Here is a 19,502-nt window from a genome sequence, read left to right on the forward strand (position 1 = left end):
GAATTTATACAATACATACTGTAAACAATAGTGGTTAAATATTACATAAATTGACGACATTATCCCAAATGTATTATGGTTGTCCTGTTTTGAACATGTTATTTGCTGTAGATGTTGATACTTAGCATACACAAAAAAATCTATAGATATACCAAATGATTCAATGATTAACTATTAAGATCAGTTGGATGACATTATAGTCAAATTAATGTATTAAAATGAATGAGAATCATACAAAAATGCAAATCTTGCAAAAACAATTACATAAATCAGAATTGGTTTTAGCAGAGGTAGAGCTGACATCCGTAAGACTTCTTATAGTATTAACCAAGTTACGTTTAACTAAATTGTCTGCTTAAAATACTGGAATGCAAGGTCTCTGGAATTGTATTGCTGTGAACTAAGTTGAGTGTGGGACTCCATCAGAGTTCACAATACGATTATAATCACAAAGCAACCCATTAGTCACTTGACCTAAAGATTATTATCATTATGGAGACAATAAGACCAACACGCCCATTTGTGACTTCACTGCCTAAATGAGCATCAGAATATAAGGGTAAGTTGACCCCAGGCATAATACCTCACATACTCTTTCACTGCCTATGAGAATCACAATGGCTAGGGTCTCTGCCCTAAGTGACCAAACAAATCACTGTGTGTACAACCAAGCCTGTGTACGTGACTCATAGCACAAACTAGCTACACCCAAAGGGACACCACAGCACATGAGAGCAAAAGAAACAGTGGGTCACTGAGGGTCACTGTAGAAAATATCTGCAACATAAGATCACAATAACCTGGTAATGCCTTTCCATTTCTTACCAGATGATCAGTGCCAGCATTATTATTGCTTGTTACACCAGAGAATGCTTTCACCATTAAATCATGTAAATGAGCTTGACATGCCTATAGTTGTGCAAGAATTGTTCAATCTAGGCAAAGAGTGGCTACACTGATGAAGTAAAACCAATTTGACAGTGCCCTCACAAAACATTTTAGATGAGCCTTTTAAAGTACCTGTCACCGAACACATCATAGTCTAGGATGGTCTCATAGTCTTTTTGATGCCAGTGACCTCCAAATATAATGATCTCGTGAAAATTCGTACTAATTTCGTACGATTTGGCGAAAACGTACAAATTCGTACGACCGTACGACTTTAACACCAACCAATGACAAGCGCTTCCCTCATGTAAATACAGGTATTTCTTTTATTCTGTTTCAGAAACCTAAACCTAAGAATGAATTGTAACACCTTACCCACACCCAAAACTTCCAAAAAGCCATGATTTGCAGCAGGGAAGAAAAATAAACATCCATGTTTTGAACATGTATTCATTAGATTGTGAGATTGTTACTTGTTTTGAACACATGATTGTGAGCTTTTCACTTATCTTAACCCCAAACCCCACATCTACATTTATGCATTTTGGCAGATGCTTTTATCCAAAGCGACTTACAGTGCACTTATTAGAGAGACAATCCCCCTGGAGCAACCTGGAGTTAAGTGCTCAAGGACACAATGGTGGTGGGGATTGAACTGGCAACCTTCTGATAACCAGTTATGTGCTTTAGCCCACTATGCCACCACCACTCGCCTAAACCTAACCATAGAGTGGAACCCCTTACCATGTTTTAAATTGGAAAATTTGTTTTGTGTACCGTGGAAGAAAGGAAATATGAGGGTTTAGAACAGGGTTATACAACCCTGCTCCTGGAGTGCTAACTTCCTGCAGAGTTTAGATCCAACCCTAATCAAACGCACATGAACCAGCTAATCAAGGTTTTTAGGATTACTTGAAAATTACAGGCAGGTGTGTTGGAGCAGGGTTGGAGTGAACTCTGCTGGAATGTAGCTCTCCAGGAGATGAGGGAAGTGTATGTGATTGATTGGCCATCTCCTATGAATTAGTGCGAATTGTCGTAATACTGTGCTGCATGACCACCAAGCAAAGGACCCACTTCCTAATATGTTACGAGAACTATATATGCATATACGTGTATACAAATGTTTGTTCATTTATTAAGTCCAATTTTTACTATGCAAACAGTAAGCGTTATATTATACAAGCAGTGTGCAAAATTTAATTATAGGCATTTGTATTGTAATAAAGCCAAAATAAATTATTCAAATGTTATCAAGAAAATACTTACTTTGTATTATGTTACAATTCAAATATGATAATTCTAATGATTTCTGGTTTTTAGAAAGCAGAATGCAACAGTAAATGTTAGCTTTTAACTTTTTTCAATACATTTTTCCCCCTTTTTTTCTCTCTCTCACTCTGAAATTTTCCATTGCCCGCTGGAGGTACCCGGACTCCAGTTTGAAAACTCCTGGAGACCCCATTCCAATCATAACTCAATTTTGATATAATGTGTTCTGTATTTTGTCTTTGTAGGGCAGCAGATATCATCTGTACTGTACATTGATAAGGTAACTATGTTAATGACAGTTGACATTGTAATCCATCTATACAAATATTCAGAGACATTATTGCACTATATGGGATTGTGTTGACTGAATGTTGGCATTAAGCCTTCTTCACTCTTTATGAACTTTGCTTTTATCACATTTGCTCCTGGAAGGAACGATAAAGATTTTTTTTTTTTGTATTGTTTTTTGAAAATTACACTTTATAAGTAAGACTGATCATTGTAATGCTCTTTTTAAAATGCCTAAAGAACTTAAATTTTAACACTGGTTTTCTGTAATGTTATCTGTAGTAGAAGTAGTATATTTCTTATAGTATAAATTGTAAAGTTATAATAATTAATTATATGTTAACAATAATAGTATTAGAATAATATTTTTTTTTCTGTTTTTATATACAATATTTCTACTACCAATAATTATAAAAATATAATAATGTCACTCAAGTAACTCTATGCTCTATGAGATACAGAAAAAAAAATGTGTTTGCAGTTAGTTACTTCATTTACAAAAACATATAGTATGGAAAAGATAACCTTTTTGCATTTTCTTATAAATATCTGAATTAAAATGTTTAAAATCCTTTGATATACAAGGTGTGGCTGATGTAGGAACAGAAATGTGCATATGTCAAACATGCATACTAATGATGGGACTTCAGTATGAGGAAGTATAGCACAATACTACTGACTGACATGTTTAACTTGTCAAGCAGGCGGGAATCTCATTGGGTATATATACATCTAGCGGGCAGTTTTTGTTTTAACACTTTCTGCAGCATCAGTGACCAAAAAACTGGTATGTAAAATCTTCCTTTTTTATTTCATGAAGAGTGTAATATTATCACATAGATTTTGATAGTCTTACATGTAACTAGGGGAGTAATAATGAAAAGATTATTAGGTTATATTGTAATAATTAAAAATGAGTAGGTTACAATTATGTGGTTAGAGTGGCACATTTTGGAGTTACCTTTGCCTTCTGCTTGCAAATTGTTTTTATTTGATCAATATGATTTCCAGTGAAGATGCATTTGTGGACTTTTTTCCTACTGAGCATGGTGTTTTGCCCTGCATCACCAATGGTGAGTTTTAGAGCAGATTACAGCTTTTGCTAAAATTTTAAAAATTCACATATATTTGGATTTATTTTTTTTCTTAATGCAAAATGTCTAAATATTGCCTTATTTCTCATGTCCTCAGCCCTCACCTAATGTAATTGGTAAGTATATCACAAACTCATTCTGTTGTAAAGTAATGTGCTTCTATGCTTAAAAGACCTTAATTTCAAATATACTTTTGGCACTAAATCCCTGTTGTCATCATCATGTTATTCAGCATTTTATTAGAAATGTAAGTAAAGTCCACATACTGAGAGAACATTCAATCAAACAAGGATTCCTCCTTACTTTCTTCTTGACAATAAAATCACTAAGTGTCAGCAGCTGAACTTTTTTCAGTCAGGACCACTTCCATCAAATAATACTTTGACTTGAATCCTTGAATTAATTCTTTTATTGACTTTATAGATAATTGAAGTGATCTATTGGTTTTGGCAGTATGGTTATGTTCTAAAAAGCAACTAAAAAACAACTAAAAAGCTCCAGGGGTAACAGAACAGATCCAGCAGAATTAGGAATGTAAATTGTCATACATTTTAATAATCGATCGTCGTGGAAATTACCAATCGATTAATCGTTAACGTTAATACCGCAAAACGCACATGGAGGACTCCAACCAACATGCACATGTAGCCTATTTAAATATAATTAAAATTAATACACTTACTGTAAGAACTGCAAGCATTTTTCTCTTAAAATATTCTCAATTCTTAATTACAAATTATATTACTCGTTTGAGTGACAAATTGGGCAAAACCTGATGATTTATGTTAACCAGCATGATTTGTGAATGTTAGATCATCATGAGTGCTTCAATGGAAGTAAGGAAATCTGACCTTTTGTACAAAAGTAGTTAATACAGTTAATGACACAAATTTGCTTATTTGATTAGTGAACTACACATTATGAGGAATCTTAAATATGTCTTATTTTATTAAATAAAATAGTAAAATCCTTAAACTTTGTTGATTTCCAGGTTTCATTTAGATTTTTAATTAGACCTTTGAACCGCACTATGTGTGTGTGTGTGTTTGTTCTTTCCCCTTATTCATGTATTTTTACGCGATATGCGGAAGGGTGTTAGCAATATGCAGAAAAGGACAGCAACCCACCCCCCAACAACTTTTGGGCCAGTTTCTATGTAAAATCCCGGGCCGGATTTTCTTCCCAGTCCGCCACCGGAAGGATGTCATCACCGCGTAGTGCGACGCGTTTACAAGCGCTGCATGAATTGATCTGCGCCTCGGTATCAGCGGCTCGCGAGGATCGAATGGTTTGCACGCGCTATTCCCGTCCGCTGAATTGTGCAGGCTCGTCACACTTTAATAATGTTTAGCTTCCCATTCAGTTCATAACCACATAAAACATGCTGAATGATTATGAGGAAGGATTACATCAAGACTTAGATTGACATAAAGGTGATCGGGACCTACTACTTACTACAAGTAAATAAATTACTAGTTTCTCTCTCGCTGTCGCGTGCACGTGATTATCACTTCACGTCCCAATGATGGCATGCGTGTCATTGGTTGCCGCCCCCATTTTGACAAATTGCTGTCTGATTGTATGATTTCTCTTTGATAATTTTATCTTACTTAATTTCACAAAAATAATTTTTGACTAACACACAATGCACACCGTTTTGTTTTCTTATCGTATTGTTATGTGTCTTATTTATTCCATAATGTTTTCTTAAAGACATCACTGAGGAATGGAAGGACATTGTAGATATAAACAAAGGTAAAACCAGTGTATTATCTCAAGCATCCCAATACATTTATAGAAACTGTAAGGTAACATATCTATTTTTGTCCAAAAATGCTTGTTTTTACTCATGTTACATAATATGTGAGCAAATGTACTGTAAACTGAACAGTTGTCAAAAAGACTCATTTTTTTATATTAGGTTTAAGTTTTCAAGAAGGAGACATTATGGTGGTGAGTTCTGTTCTAAGACTTTGCATTAGAGAGCACTATATTGGATATTTTCAAAAATGTATTACAAATATATATCTATCTGCTTTCAAGGATAAGCAAAGAAGCTTTCTTATTATGAATCAGCCCCAGTGGGATATCCCTGTCCCCTACTTGCTGAATTCGAATCTGAGTAAGAAAATATGGATTATTTCTCACTTATGTTTAATCTGTTTTCCATTCTTCAAACATGATGTACTTTTGATTGTCTTTATAGGTATGGTCAGTAAAGGAATTATTATGAGGGCCTTTGAGCAGTTCAGACTAAAATCATGTATCGATTTCAAGCCCAGGACAGCAGAAGATTTTTACATCTCTGTGGAGAAGCATGAAGGGTATTGTATAAATCCAGTTAATAATCCACTGACATACTATTCTGATATGGCCTTAACGATTCTATACTGAATTTATGGTATAACATCTGAGCTAATAAACTCTTTTTCGTAATCTTTTGATCTTAAGGTTTTGGCTTAAATGCCTGAAAACAAAACTAATATACAAAGTCAAAAAGTAAAATTGATGTACTGTGTTCCCTCACTGATTTCATAGGTGTTGGTCATCTATCGGGCGAGCAGTTTCTTCAGGCCAGACTCTTTCCATTGGAGATGGCTGTGCAAAAAAAACTATTGTTGAGCATGAGTTTCTCCATGCACTGGGATTCATCCATGAGCTGTCAAGATATGACAGAGATAATTATGTCACAATCGTCTACGAAAACATAAGGAAAGGTTGTGCTATAATTTTGCACCTATTCTAGTTACAATGTATGTTTTGTAAGAAACACTGTAAACTAGTATTGTGACTATACACTGACTCATTGACCATAATGTAATTTTTTTCCTCTTTAAAAGTTTTACATATTAAGTAAATAGTACTTTTGAAAAGTGTTCAAAAGGACCAAAATTGAAACAGGGCAGTCTCAGCAGTCTGATGCCCGTATTTGACAGATAATGTAAGTCAAGCCTAATTTATCATGTCTATTTTCATTAATAGCTAATTAAAAACTTTTGCTGCCTTGATAAGATTACATGCAATTTCCAAGTTTGGCAGAGTTTCTGCACTATTTTAGTTTCTGCTTTAGTTCAGCACCTTGGACAGCTCCCATAACAAAGAACTAGTATGAAAACCAAATAACGAGTAATCAACATGCTGGTTTGGGAAACAGAAGTAACTCCAGTGTAAAATAACGTACAACTTTCTGAGTTTAAAACCGTTAGTTGCCACGTTATGAGGAAACCCAGCCCATAACAGGATTTCTACAATTCAGTCCATCTTACGGATAATAATTTTTTTTTTAATTATTCTGTAGAGCGCAACAGTCTGGTTCAGAAATTAAAAACCCCATACATTTTTTCCATAGACAAATTAATTTTCAACAATAACTTATAAACCTTACAGACCTACCTTGAGCTCTGAGGTTGTTCTTTGATGGTATATGCTTCTGTTGAAGCCATTTGTCTACATTATTTCAACTCCATTATTTAAAAATCATGTTTGATAGTGGAATTCATGGTAAACAACTTGATTACCCATGGTCCAGCAGAGAAAGCTTTACCAATCAGAGAACCACAGCCAACCAAGCCCACGAAATGTGCCTCGGCGTGACCGCCGACTCCCATGCCCACTGTAAATGACAAAATCAAGTAGGTGTCTCTTCACCCTTAAACTACTTATCTATTTATACATATCATAATATTTTGCAAATAACATAAAATATACTATTTTTATACTTACAGTATAATCAACAACCTAAAATTAATAGCTTTACGTATTCCCATAATTTTATATTCAATGATATCATTCGCAATGCTTCTTGGGATTACAGTCCGTGCCTCATGAAAGATGGTAAGTACACAGTCTTGTACCTTTGTCTTTTTGTCTGATTTTCAAATACTTTTTTGCCTCAAAACAAAGTTTGTGATGTTGTGATTTACCTCGGAGATGGTTGGTTTGGTTCATGGCTTACAAGTCTTTTATGGAGGATTTTTTGAAAAGTTTATGGGAAAAATGAATGGGAAAAATCCAGAACCCAGACATCTGAGCAAGTGGGCGGGCACTGTTGCGCTCTATCGTCTTTCAATGTCATGTCATGTCATTCATTCAAAACGCTCTTCCCTGGGCCTCTAGGCAAAATCACCCTCCCACTCCGCTCTGCTTCCACTCTGCACCTCTCAGATACACTGTTTGAGGCCCACTTACAACCTGGGGCCCTGTTGCTTAAGTTAAGCAACATAAACAAAAAATTACTGAGCGTGCCTTTAAGAGCACTTATTTAATGCATTTCTTATCAACATCCACCTTAATTTTGGCTTTATTTTCAGGGCATGAAGGCAATTTCATTAAATACACTGAGAACAGGACCAGAACTGGAGGCGTCCCATATGACTACACATCTGTGATGCATTATAATAAAAATGCCTACAGCAACGGTAATGGACCCACAATCATTACCAAGTTTCCTGAGTTTAAAGATGTGATTGGTCAACACTTAGACATGAGTGAATACGACGTGCTTGAACTCAACAACATCTATAAATGCAGTGAGTATTTTGCAGACAGTTCTTATTTATTAATTTTTGTTGCAGTTTATCAAAGTGGTTTCGCTGTTATAATAAAATTACCTTATGGTTGTAGTTGTTGGTTGCTGAATATTTCAGTAGTCCCTATGTATGTACGCCTGAAGTATTTAAAGGGATAGTTCACCCAACAAAAAAAAAATTCTCATCATTTATTCAACCTCATGCCATCCCAGATGTGTATGACTTTCTTTCTTCAGCAGAACACAAACAAAGATTTTTGGAATAATATTTCAGCTCTGTAGGTCAATACAATTCAAGTTAATGGTGATCAGACCTTTATAGCTCCAAAAATAACATAAAGGAAACATAAAAGCAGTGGTGGCCCATGCATTTTAAGTCTTGGCCTTCAGTGCAATTCATGCCATTAAGAAAACACTGTTTCACAATTAATAAGACACCCTATGCCTATGGACATCATACATTACATAGCAGCCAAATTTTTAAAACACGTCCACGTGCAAAAGCCAAAACCAAGAAGGTCTTATACCAGGAAAAAGCTATCTAATAATATATGCGATCTAAATATTGCAGTGGCGGGCCGTGCATTTAAAGTCTAGGCCTTCAGTGCGATTCATGCCATTAAGAAAACACTGTTTCACAATTAATAAGACACCCTATGCCTATGGACATCATACATTACATAGCAGCCAAATAATAATACCAACTGACATTTTTAAAACACGTCCACGCGCAAAAGCCAAAACCAAGAAGGTCTTATACCAGGAAAAAGCTATCTAATAATATTTGCAATCTAAATATTGCAGTGGCAGGCCATGCATTTAAAGTCTAGGCCTTCAGTGTGATTTATGCCATTAAGAAAACACAGTTTCACAAAAAATAAGACACCCTATGCCTTTGGGCATCATACATTATGTCGCAGCTAACTAGTAATACCAACTGACATTTTAAAAACACGTCCACGCACGAAAGCCAGAACTTGAAACAGCACTTAATGCTCAAGCAAGGCTAATTTTAACTGCAGCATGACTGTTTTGTGAATTGAACATCTCCCAAACAGACATTCAAAAATCATAATTTTTCATATGAATCTACCAAGGAGGTTTATAATACCTGGAATAACCTATCTAATAATATATGTGATTTAAATGTTGCTTGCAATACATTTTGTTTCGTCAGGGTACACGGTTATGCTGTGTTCCATTCAAGTTGGATGTGGGATATTCCTACTTTATATCTCCGACCATAAATGCATTCCATTCCCCGAAATTCGGAACTGCAACGCTTCCGTTAGCTTAGCAGGAGTTTGACTCTCATTAGAGATGTCTCCTAGCAATTGCTAGGAGACTATAAACAGTGCTGCAGCGCTAGCATTTGTGCTTCAGGTGTACGATTATCAAAAGAGATTATAATGTTTTATACACCTGTTTCTGCAGGCATTTGTTAAACAAGCTTCAATATCATGTAATGTGGAAACAAACTCATTTATCGATATTACTTAATAAAGTGAACGTTTATCACTTACTTTAAACATCTCCCTGAGTGTCGACATGTTTGTGTGACACCGTGCACTTGCATCTCGGCAAAATCGGAGTTGAGAATTTCTGCACGAGCCTACAAGTTGTAATTCTGACTTCAAGATGCATTCCATTGCACTTTTCCAAGTAGGAAGTTGTAAAATCCAATTTTCCGAGTTGAATGGAACGCAGCACTACTTTTCAAAACTTGATTCAACACTGAATGCTCAAGCAGCCTAATGTACACTTAGAAAATTCCTGATGTTGCTATAACAATGCAAAAAGCACTTACCAATTTGCTTGAAGTGAAAATCAGTCCTCCTTTCCTGTTTAATAAATTAAGCAAAAACACAGTCATGCAGAACATCTCAGGTTTTCTCAGTGGTGATGAGGCAGTGATGACAGCCGATTCGTCAGCGAGATCTCGGTCTTCGCTTTCAAATTATGTACATTACTTAAAGCATGATTGCGTCACTCAAGGCCAGCTAGAAGGCATCGACCGGGACATATCCTAAAGATCACACCCACCAAGAACAAATAAATCAATCTGATTGGCTGATAAATCGGACAATCTGACTTTAGATGCCTATTCACTGCACTGTTAAGGGATTCTGTAGAAATTCTGAAGGCTTAACGGGGTGGAGCTTAGACTCAAGCGCTCGGCTTTGGGAATGCGATTTGTGAACAGGTCATCATGCTTCGCTTGTAAGAATCAAGGAATAAATTCTGATTAGATAAACTATTCGTTGTTTGCTATTTGTTTTTAGATGAATTAGGAGTGGAAAGCGATTGGAAATAAATAGGCAAAAAGGTGAATGAGAATGAAAGGATAAAAAATATTTATTTATTAGACAAAGAGAAGGCTTTGCTGGCCCTGAGAATTCGCCACTGCATAAAAGTAACCCTTAGGACTCCAGTGGTTAAATCTATATCTTCAGAAGAGATATGGTGTGGGTGAGAACAGATAAAAATGTAAGTCCTTTCTTTACTCTAAATCTCCACTTTCCCTTTCAGATGTGAAAGTGAAATTGGAGATTTAGAGTAAAAAAGGACTCAAATTTTGATGTTTCTCACCCACACCTAACATATCTTTTCTGAAGATATAGATTTAACTGCTGGAGTCGTATCGATTACTTTTATGTGGCCTTTGTGTGATTTTTGGAGCTATGAAGGTCTGATCACCATTCACTTGCACTGTATGGACCTACAGAGCTGAAATATTATTCTAAAAATCTTTGTTTGTTGTCAGCAGAAGAAAGAAAGTCATACATATCTGGGATGGCATGAGGGTGAGTAAATGATGAGAGAATTTTTGGATGAACTATCCCTTTAATTTGAATGTTGCAGTCAGAGTTACATACAGTAGTACCAAATAGGCACTATGGAGTGGGACCTAAGAGCACTCAGACACAACAAACAAATTTAGCTTGTTTACACATTTTGTTTGCATTACAGATTCGTCCATTTCTTTCCTTGACCACTGTAGCTTTGATAACAAAACTATGTGTCAGATGAGTGTCTGTTCTACTTCTGAAAATGGATGGAAGAGAGTGAGCTCAGTGAGAAGACTCAATGTGACTGACCACACCTACTTGGGCAAACAACCAAATGGTGAGATTTGTAACCAATGTCACAGTCATTGAATGTTGTTAGAAAATTTCTGTTTTGATATAATCAAGAACTCTTGTGCTTTGTACAGGAAGAGACTTTAGATGCAAAAGCAATGGTATACTGTTTTTTGGGTGTTTTGCCATTACTGTTGCTGACGGCACGTTGCACGAGTGTTTGTAGTTTGCTAGCCTGCTTAGCATTGCTTATTCTTATTGTTATACGTTCATCGTTTTATCCTTTGCCATTTTACCGCGTGCTTCAGGTTTTTCTGCTTTTCTACTGTTTCATCTGTGTGTATATTACCACACATACCCGTTTCTCTATTTTTTTTTCTTTTTTTTTCTTCTTTTTTCCGCTTCTCTACATCTCTCATCTCGACTGCGTGCATTCATTTTCTCCACTGTGTTTTACGCGGATTACTGCATCAATCTCAAACATCTGCTAATTTTGGAACCAAATCAATCTCAAACCCTCACCGCTCAAGAACAACCACAACAACAACAACAAACATTTGCGGTAAGTCATGGCATCCGCTCATGTTATTGTTTCCTGCATTACATGCCACATGTTTACTATAGCTTCTTCCGTCAGCAGTGAGGGGTTTACTTGTGATAAATGTAAGGAATTTGTCAAGCTGACGGAGAAGATTAATGAGTTAGAGACACGCATCCAAATGCTAGTGGAGGTCAGTGAGAAATAGAAGCCGATAAATACTGTTTCAGATGCTGGTAGTACAGCGAGCAACACACACACTTTGGTCCCGGCTGAAGAGCACCTGCAGCAGGGCGATTGGGTGACGTCTCGGCGGCATACTCGCACAGTAAATCGACACCACTCTCTCGTTCCTGTTAGGGTTTCCAATCGATTCTCCCCACTCAGTGATGCACCCACTGAGAATCATGTTGAAAAGGCCCTAATAATCGGTGATTCTGTTGTAAGGAATGTGGAAATAGAGACTCCAGCCACTATTGTTAAATGCATTTTGGGTGCCAGAGTGTCTGACATCAGATCAAATTTACAAGTGCTGGCTAAATGTAGCTTTTCTAAAATTGTTATGCATGTCGGCATTAACGATGTCCAGCTTCGCCAGTCGGAGATCACTAGAAATAATGTTAAAGAGTTGTGTGAACTTGCAAAAATGATGTCAGACAAATGCTCTGGCCCCCTCCCTGCTCATCGTGGTGAAGAGCAGATGAGTGTCACTGAATGGCTGGATGTCTGAGTGGTGTCTGGAGAATAGCATAGGATTTATAGACAATTGGAAGAGTTTTTGGGGTAGACCTGACCTGCTAAAGAGAGACGGACTCCATCCCTCCAGGGAAGGTGCCAGTCTCCTCTAGTAATTTGACACATAGTCTTAATAATGATAGAATTTGACTAACTGGGGCCCAGGTCAGGAAGCAGGTAAACTGGTTAATCTGAACGTCTGCTAGCTGCCTTTAGACGTCACACAGGTCACATAAACTACAACACATAGAGACTGTATCACCTAGATATCACATAGAGACTGTGTCTGTTCCCCGAACTTCCAAACACAAAACTCTCACTAAATCGTTTAGAAAATAAATTGATTAATGTCAAACTTGAAATTTTTTTTGAAGATAAACATGATATAAAAGGTAGGGATACTAAACATTAGATCTCTTTCTACCAAAGCACTAATAGTAAAATAAATTATTACAGATCATAGTTTGCATGTGCTCTGTTTGACTGAAACCTGGCTTAAACCAGATGAATATAATAGTTTAAATGAATCTACTCCACAGGTTATTGTTATAAACATGAGCCTCATCCGAAGGGTCAAGGTGTTGCTACAATTTACAGTGAAGTTTTTGGTGTTACTAAGAGGACAGGATATAAATTTAAGCTGACTTTAGCTTAAGCTGACTTTGCTACAGTATATAGATCATCCAGGCCTTACTCTGGTTTCCTTGGTTTGCAAATTTTCTATCAGATCTAGTAGTTAATGTAGATAGAGCTTTAATTGTTTGTGACTTCAACATTCACATAGATAATGAAAATGACTCATTGGGATTAGCATTTATCATTATTTTCAACTCTCTTGGAGTCAGACAATATGTGACAGGACCAACTCATCGCCATAATCATACGCTAGATGTAATTCTGTCATATGGAGTTGATGTTGATACTATAGAAATTCTACCGCAGAGCAATGACATCTCAGATCATTACCTCATCTCTTGTTTGTTGCAATCAGCTAATGTCACTCAATCTACACCATGCTATCATTCAGGTAGAACTATTCTTTCGACCATTAAAGATAGCTTCACTGGGGCCTGGGTAGCTCAGCAAGTAAAGACGCTGACTACCACACCTGAAGTCACAAGTTCGAATCCAGGGCATGCTGAGTGATTCCAGTCAGGCTTCCTAAGCAACCAATTGGCCCGGTTGCTAGGGTGGGTAGAGTCATGTTGGATTAACCTCCTCGTGGTCGCTATAATGTGGTTCTCGTTCTCGGTGGGGTCCGTGGTGAGTTGTGCGTGGATGCCACGGAGAATTGTGTGAGCCTCCACACGCGCTAGGTCTCTGCGATAACGCGCTCAACAAGCCACGTGATAAGATGCGCAGATTTACTGTCTCAGACATGGAGGCAACTGAGATTCGTCCTCTGCCACCTGGATTGAGGCAAGTCACTATGCCACCACGATGACTTTTTGGGGAGAAAATACACACACAAAAAAAAGATAGCTTCACTAATAATCTTTCAGAATTGTCTCACATACTCAGTAAGCCAAAGAGTCTAGAAGAACTTGATGTAATAACAAAGTATAAATACAGTCTTCTCTAGCACTCTTGATAGTGTCACCCCCCTTTGATTAAAGAAAATTAAAGAAAAAAGCCTCACACCGTGGTACAATGATCACACTCATGCTCTCAAGAGAGCAGCTTCGAAAATGGAGCGCAAGTGGAAGAATACAAAATTAGAGGTATTTTGCGGTGCATGGAAGGATAGTGTCTGTAGCTACAGACTAAAAGCTGCCAGGTCAGCATAATTTAGCAAACTCATAGAAAATAACCACAACAATCCTAGGTGTTTATTCAGTACTGTGGCTAAATTGGTTAGGAATAAAGCATCGACTGAACCAGATATTCCGTCGCAGCACAATAGTAATGTCTTTTTTCATTTATTTACTGATAAAATTAAAATAATCAGAAATAAATTTGGAACTATGCAATCAAATGTCACAGCACCTCAGAAAACAGTGTCTCATAATTTTGCTCACAAGCAATTTCAATCCTTAGCTGTCACAAGTCATGAAGATGCAATCATCTGATTTGAAATTACTGTACATTTTCAAAAAAACAATAAAATTCACATATTATGTGTAGTCAATATAGCAAAGGGTGAATATAATTTACAAATCACACCATACTGTTTTTATTAGCCATTTTCATACAGTCCCAACTTTTTCGGAATTGGGGTTGTAACCTCAACGACACGCTTGCAAACACATGGATCTGTGTCTTGCATATTTAGAGCATTTGAGCCAATTGGGCGAAGAGTGTGTTGGTGCCCAGGCCTCAGGTTTTCTTCTTAGGAATGAAACTCAGCTTGGCGACCATGATGGTTGGTCTGAGTCTGACTGACGATTGCACTCAGTCTATCCTCCAGTGCTTGATGAATATCAAGCTGGGGAGAGCTTTTCCACTGAAACCGTTTCAGCGGGCTTTGGGCTGTCAGCCACCACTATGGCCATTACCCATACAAATATAATTTCCTTTACGTCATGAACTTGCATGTGAAATAATATGAGCTGTCACTGTTTGAAATTTCTTGTCAACAAAATATTTTAACACAAATTTTTAAAAAGTTGAAACCTAAAAAATTAAGCAGAATTACACTTAGAATAATTAAACGCTTGTATCATGAAAAAGAGGTGGGTCATAATTGTCTGAATGTGATCTGACAGGTCCAATTTACATTAACAGTGACAGCAAAACACCTTTTCACATAGCAAATGGTGGTGCAGACTCACACCATAAAATCTTGGAGAAAAATACTTTCTGTGCTCCCACACACAATCCATTTTGTTCGACTCTTCTCAGTAGCTTCCATGCAATCCGGAAGTTAAGAGACAAAACACTGAAGAGCAGAGCACTGAAAAGGGGCGGGGCTGAATAAGGGGAATATGTCAACTTTACACACCTCCTTTGATACCTGCAGGTAGCTCTTTCTTCATGCACTTCAGCACTGAGGCTAGAAAAGACTCTGGCAGATTGGCGAGTAAAATAATGACCCCCAAAAGAGACTGCAAAACCCAATGCCTGCAGTTCTACTACTTCCACAGTGGCAATGAGAATGACCAGCTCAACATCTGGATCAGAGAGTACAAGGATAAAGACAGCAGAGGAACTCTTAGACCTATGGATCAAATCTCAGGTTTTCCCACTGCTCAGATACATAAAACACAACTTTATTTTATTACAGTTCACAACAATTAATACTGTTAGTTTTACAGCTCTAACAAACCACAAAAATACATGTATGCCTGCATCTTAAAAGATGTTCCTCAAGTTTTCATTATTACTTACAGTTTAATTTCTTGCAGAACCCCCTTCTAATTACTGGCAGCTGCGTTATGTGCCACTGAATGCAAATAAAGCCTTCCAAGTTGAATTTGAAGCACGTAGAGGAGCTGGAAACTCCAGTGGAGGTTTCTCACTGGATGATATCAATATTTCAGAGACTGAGTGCCCCCAGATATGGCAAATAAGGGACTTTGAGAAGCTTTGGAGCAACACTAAGCCTGGCAAATACATATACAGTCCACTGTTTTACTCTTGGGATGGTTATCGCTATCAGGTTTTTTTAGGGCTGTCTGTGAACTACTTCGGAATTTATGTTCGTCTGGTATCTGGTGCAAATGACAACCAGCTGCAGTGGCCTTTTTTATGGAGACAAGTGACCTTCCAGGTGCTTGACCAGAATCCACATATTCAGAAGCGCATGTCCTATGAGCAAACCCTCATCACTGAGCCTACTTCTTGTGAGTCATATTTTAATGCAACATATTTGTAAGCTGAAGATCATAGCTTTTGGTTCTGTTCCAAAACCTAGTGAGCTTCCTCCAGAGCGGCAATTTCAGGCATCATAGGCACGCCCCTGACGCAAAGTCTGCTCCAAAAGGTTGGTATCTTAATTATGCTGCCTCATAAGATATCTAGTTTTGGCCAGATTTTAAGGTAGCATCGTATGTATCCTTCCCTGGTTAGGTGATCCCAGAATGCACTGTAATGAGCTCAGTGGAAAAATAAATCCAAGATGTCGGACGAATCGAGACCAATTTTGATTGAAACACTTATAATATGTTCAATACTTAAAAGTATCGATAAAAAAATTTAAAAAAAGAGTTTAATATGACAGAAACTAAATATTTTATGTAAGATTTGTGTGTGCTATATATATTTACGGTCATTAGAGTATCACATATATTGAAATATAGAGTCTCTCATGCGCTGCGTGTGAAAAACACTGTTTGAATGATGCACGGAGCTGCGTTTATGTAGAGCATACCAAATCGCTCTCTTATGAGGCTCCATTTCAATAAGGATGCTGCCATAGAAGACACCTGCCTATATAGGCTGGTAAGGCTCACTAAGTTTTGGAACAGACCCTTTATCTTTATCTTTAAAGGGCTTTTTAAAAGCCATATTTTGTTATTACAAGACATATTTTGTTATTACAGACAGCAGTGATTCCTGGGACAATCCTCAAAAGACTGGAACTCCAACTGTCATTGGCAATGAGACTGTATATGTGAATAGTGGATTGGGCTTTGGAAAGTACATGTACAAAGCTGACCTCACTAAAAGAGAGTTTATCAAGGGAGGTGACATCATATTTCTCTTCAGCATACAAGGTGGGTTTTGTGATGTTGCTTAAAAGAACTAGTTTGACATAAAGGAAGTATTACTTTTTTTTAAACAAATTGGGCTAATTTAGGATAATGGCAAGAATTAAAATGGGTAACTGATTACTGATTATTAAGCATGGTACCATACCATCATGATTGTACCAAACATTTATGTATTCCACAGTTGTTTTTAATAATCAAGACACTTGCCGTGGTGTCACACTTTTAGTGATCATTGAGATAAATGTTGTTTACCAATCCAGAATACTTTGTTTTAGATATCTCAGGGCTACTGAAGAGTAACTCTGTACCCTGCCCAAAAGTGACAGTGAAGAGCTTCAACATTTCTCCTGATGAACGTGCCAAGGACAGATCATGTGACACAAGGTCCATATCTATTTAACCACTGCTATACCCTCATTCAAAATGTCAAAACATTTTTATTACTAAAAGAGCTTTGTAAATACCTAAATATTGGAAGTGCAGTGAGCGATTTTAGTCATTCTAGAATTTCCCCAAGCTGAGCCGTTCGATAAGCCATGCCCCCCTTTTTCCAAAACCCCACACTCCAAAGACACCAAATGAGCTTTATTGAGACAGACATAAGCAGAAATGGTTGTCAAAAACAACAGCAGCAAAATAGCACCCTCAACTGACAACTGTTATGAGTAACATGGCATAAAAATGGCAGTATGCCTCAATAATTCGCTGTAACTACAATAATATGAAAACGCGCACAATGATTGACAGGCACACAGCGTCATTGTCTGCAGCACACGGACACATTTCTGTTTGCTGTTTACAGAGTCTAGAGCTGTCACAGAGACTGTTGAGGTATCTCACGACACTTATTTATTTAATATCTTTCAAGGAGTAGTACATTTTTTTGCATACTTTTACATGAAAAAAATCGCTTTCAGCACCTTTAATGTCTAAACCTATCAGACAAAGAAATCGTAGTCAGAAAGACTTGACTGAGCAAAATAAGTGAATTCAGCACTTGATATAATCCTGAGGTATAATTGTTTTGTTTGTTTCCTAGAGCCCTTTCCATACCTCAGACAACCTCAACAATTACTACACCAGCACCCACTAAGTGGTAGGTCATAATTTTAATATGGTTATAAATTATTATTGGTAGATAAGGTTGGAAAGACTTCCACAAAGGCTACAGCAGAGTACAAGCTACTGCATCACTGCAATATTGGTACATTTAAAAATATATGAGATTAAATCAATATTACACCTAGGAACTACTATAGGTAGACAGTGTTTTGTAATAATATATTAAATTTTCCTAAAATCTGTATGTCTACTCTCTTTTAGTGAGCATCTGGACAGGTTGTCTAATTCCAATGCCGAAACTCCCTCCTGTCTGATCCTCCTGGTGGTTTTGTTTGTTTTGCTTGTAAATTAATCAAGATAAATCACTATTTTTAGTCCTAAGTCTGACTACACTAGAAATAAATTTCCAAGTTCTGTTTCTATCTACATCCCTCTGGTATATGATACTGCTAAATGTGTATTTTTAATTAAAGGAATATTTCGGGTTCAATACAAGTTAAGCTCAATCAACAGCATTTGTAGCATAATGTTGATTGCCACAAAAAATATATATATATATTTTGACTTGCCCCTCCAATCAGCAATATGGGTTACAGTGAGGCACTTACAGTGGAAGTGAATGGGGACAATTTGTAAACATTGAAATACTCATTGATTCAGAAGTATAGCCACAAGATGTAAACAATATGATGTAATGTCAACAAAACCTAAAATTACTGTAAAAATGACGATTTAAACTATTTGAAAGCTAAAATTATACACGAGTTTAACAGAATTAATGTGTGCTTTTATAAAATTTTAAGTTTCACATTTCTGCATTTAAACCCTCCAATAATTGGCCCCATTCACTTCCATTGTAAGTGCCTCAGTGTAACCTCAATTTTTACTTTTTTTAAAGAAAAGGAGGGACGAGTCAAAATAATTTTTGCGGTAATCAACATTATGCCACAAATGCTGCTGATTGAGCTTCACTTGTATTGAACCTGGGAAGTAAACTTCTTAAAATATATATATATATATATTGATTTATCTGTGATAAAGCAATCAACATGTTAATATTAGTCATAAATCTGATGCTTAAATTATATTTCTATATTAAACTCTTTAATGACGTACTGTATGATCTCTAAAGAGTTTAAATATTTGCAATATTTGTCTTTTTTTAAACAATGTGGTGGTTGTTTTTGACACGCCCTCTTTGGTAGTCATCTACATTTGTCTTTAAATGTGCAGCTACAGTTTTTGAACACATTCTTTGTATTATTGCATCATTTTTGATCTACATGCATGAGTTTTTGTTGCCCTTACAAAGAAACAAAGAAACTTAAAGCATTTGTATTGTTGGACTGAAAATAAAAGCAAATC

General features: G+C 36.8%; 1 protein-coding gene across 2 annotated transcripts; it reads left to right on the top strand.

Annotated features, from left to right (window-relative positions):
- The first annotated feature begins 4,836 nt into the window (after positions 1-4,836).
- Positions 4,837-18,571, top strand: LOC127453550 (meprin A subunit beta-like). 2 transcript variants are annotated; one of them, XM_051719979.1, is made up of 14 exons: positions 4,837-5,002; positions 5,256-5,297; positions 5,464-5,495; positions 5,586-5,664; positions 5,749-5,866; positions 6,081-6,259; positions 7,853-8,071; positions 11,041-11,196; positions 15,383-15,598; positions 15,768-16,205; positions 16,905-17,078; positions 17,351-17,459; positions 18,115-18,171; positions 18,399-18,571. In XM_051719979.1, the coding sequence occupies exons 3-14, from the start codon at positions 5,490-5,492 to the stop codon at positions 18,487-18,489; spliced, it is 1,842 nt and encodes a 613-aa protein (XP_051575939.1). In that variant the 5' UTR covers positions 4,837-5,002; positions 5,256-5,297; positions 5,464-5,489; the 3' UTR covers positions 18,490-18,571. The 2 variants fall into 2 exon arrangements, with proteins under 2 accessions (XP_051575939.1, XP_051575941.1); XM_051719981.1 differs by having other exon boundaries at positions 4,837-4,975.
- Positions 18,572-19,502: the final 931 nt, after the last annotated feature.

This window comes from Myxocyprinus asiaticus, chromosome 16 (genome assembly GCF_019703515.2).
Source record: "Myxocyprinus asiaticus isolate MX2 ecotype Aquarium Trade chromosome 16, UBuf_Myxa_2, whole genome shotgun sequence".
NCBI lineage: Eukaryota > Metazoa > Chordata > Actinopteri > Cypriniformes > Catostomidae > Myxocyprinus > Myxocyprinus asiaticus.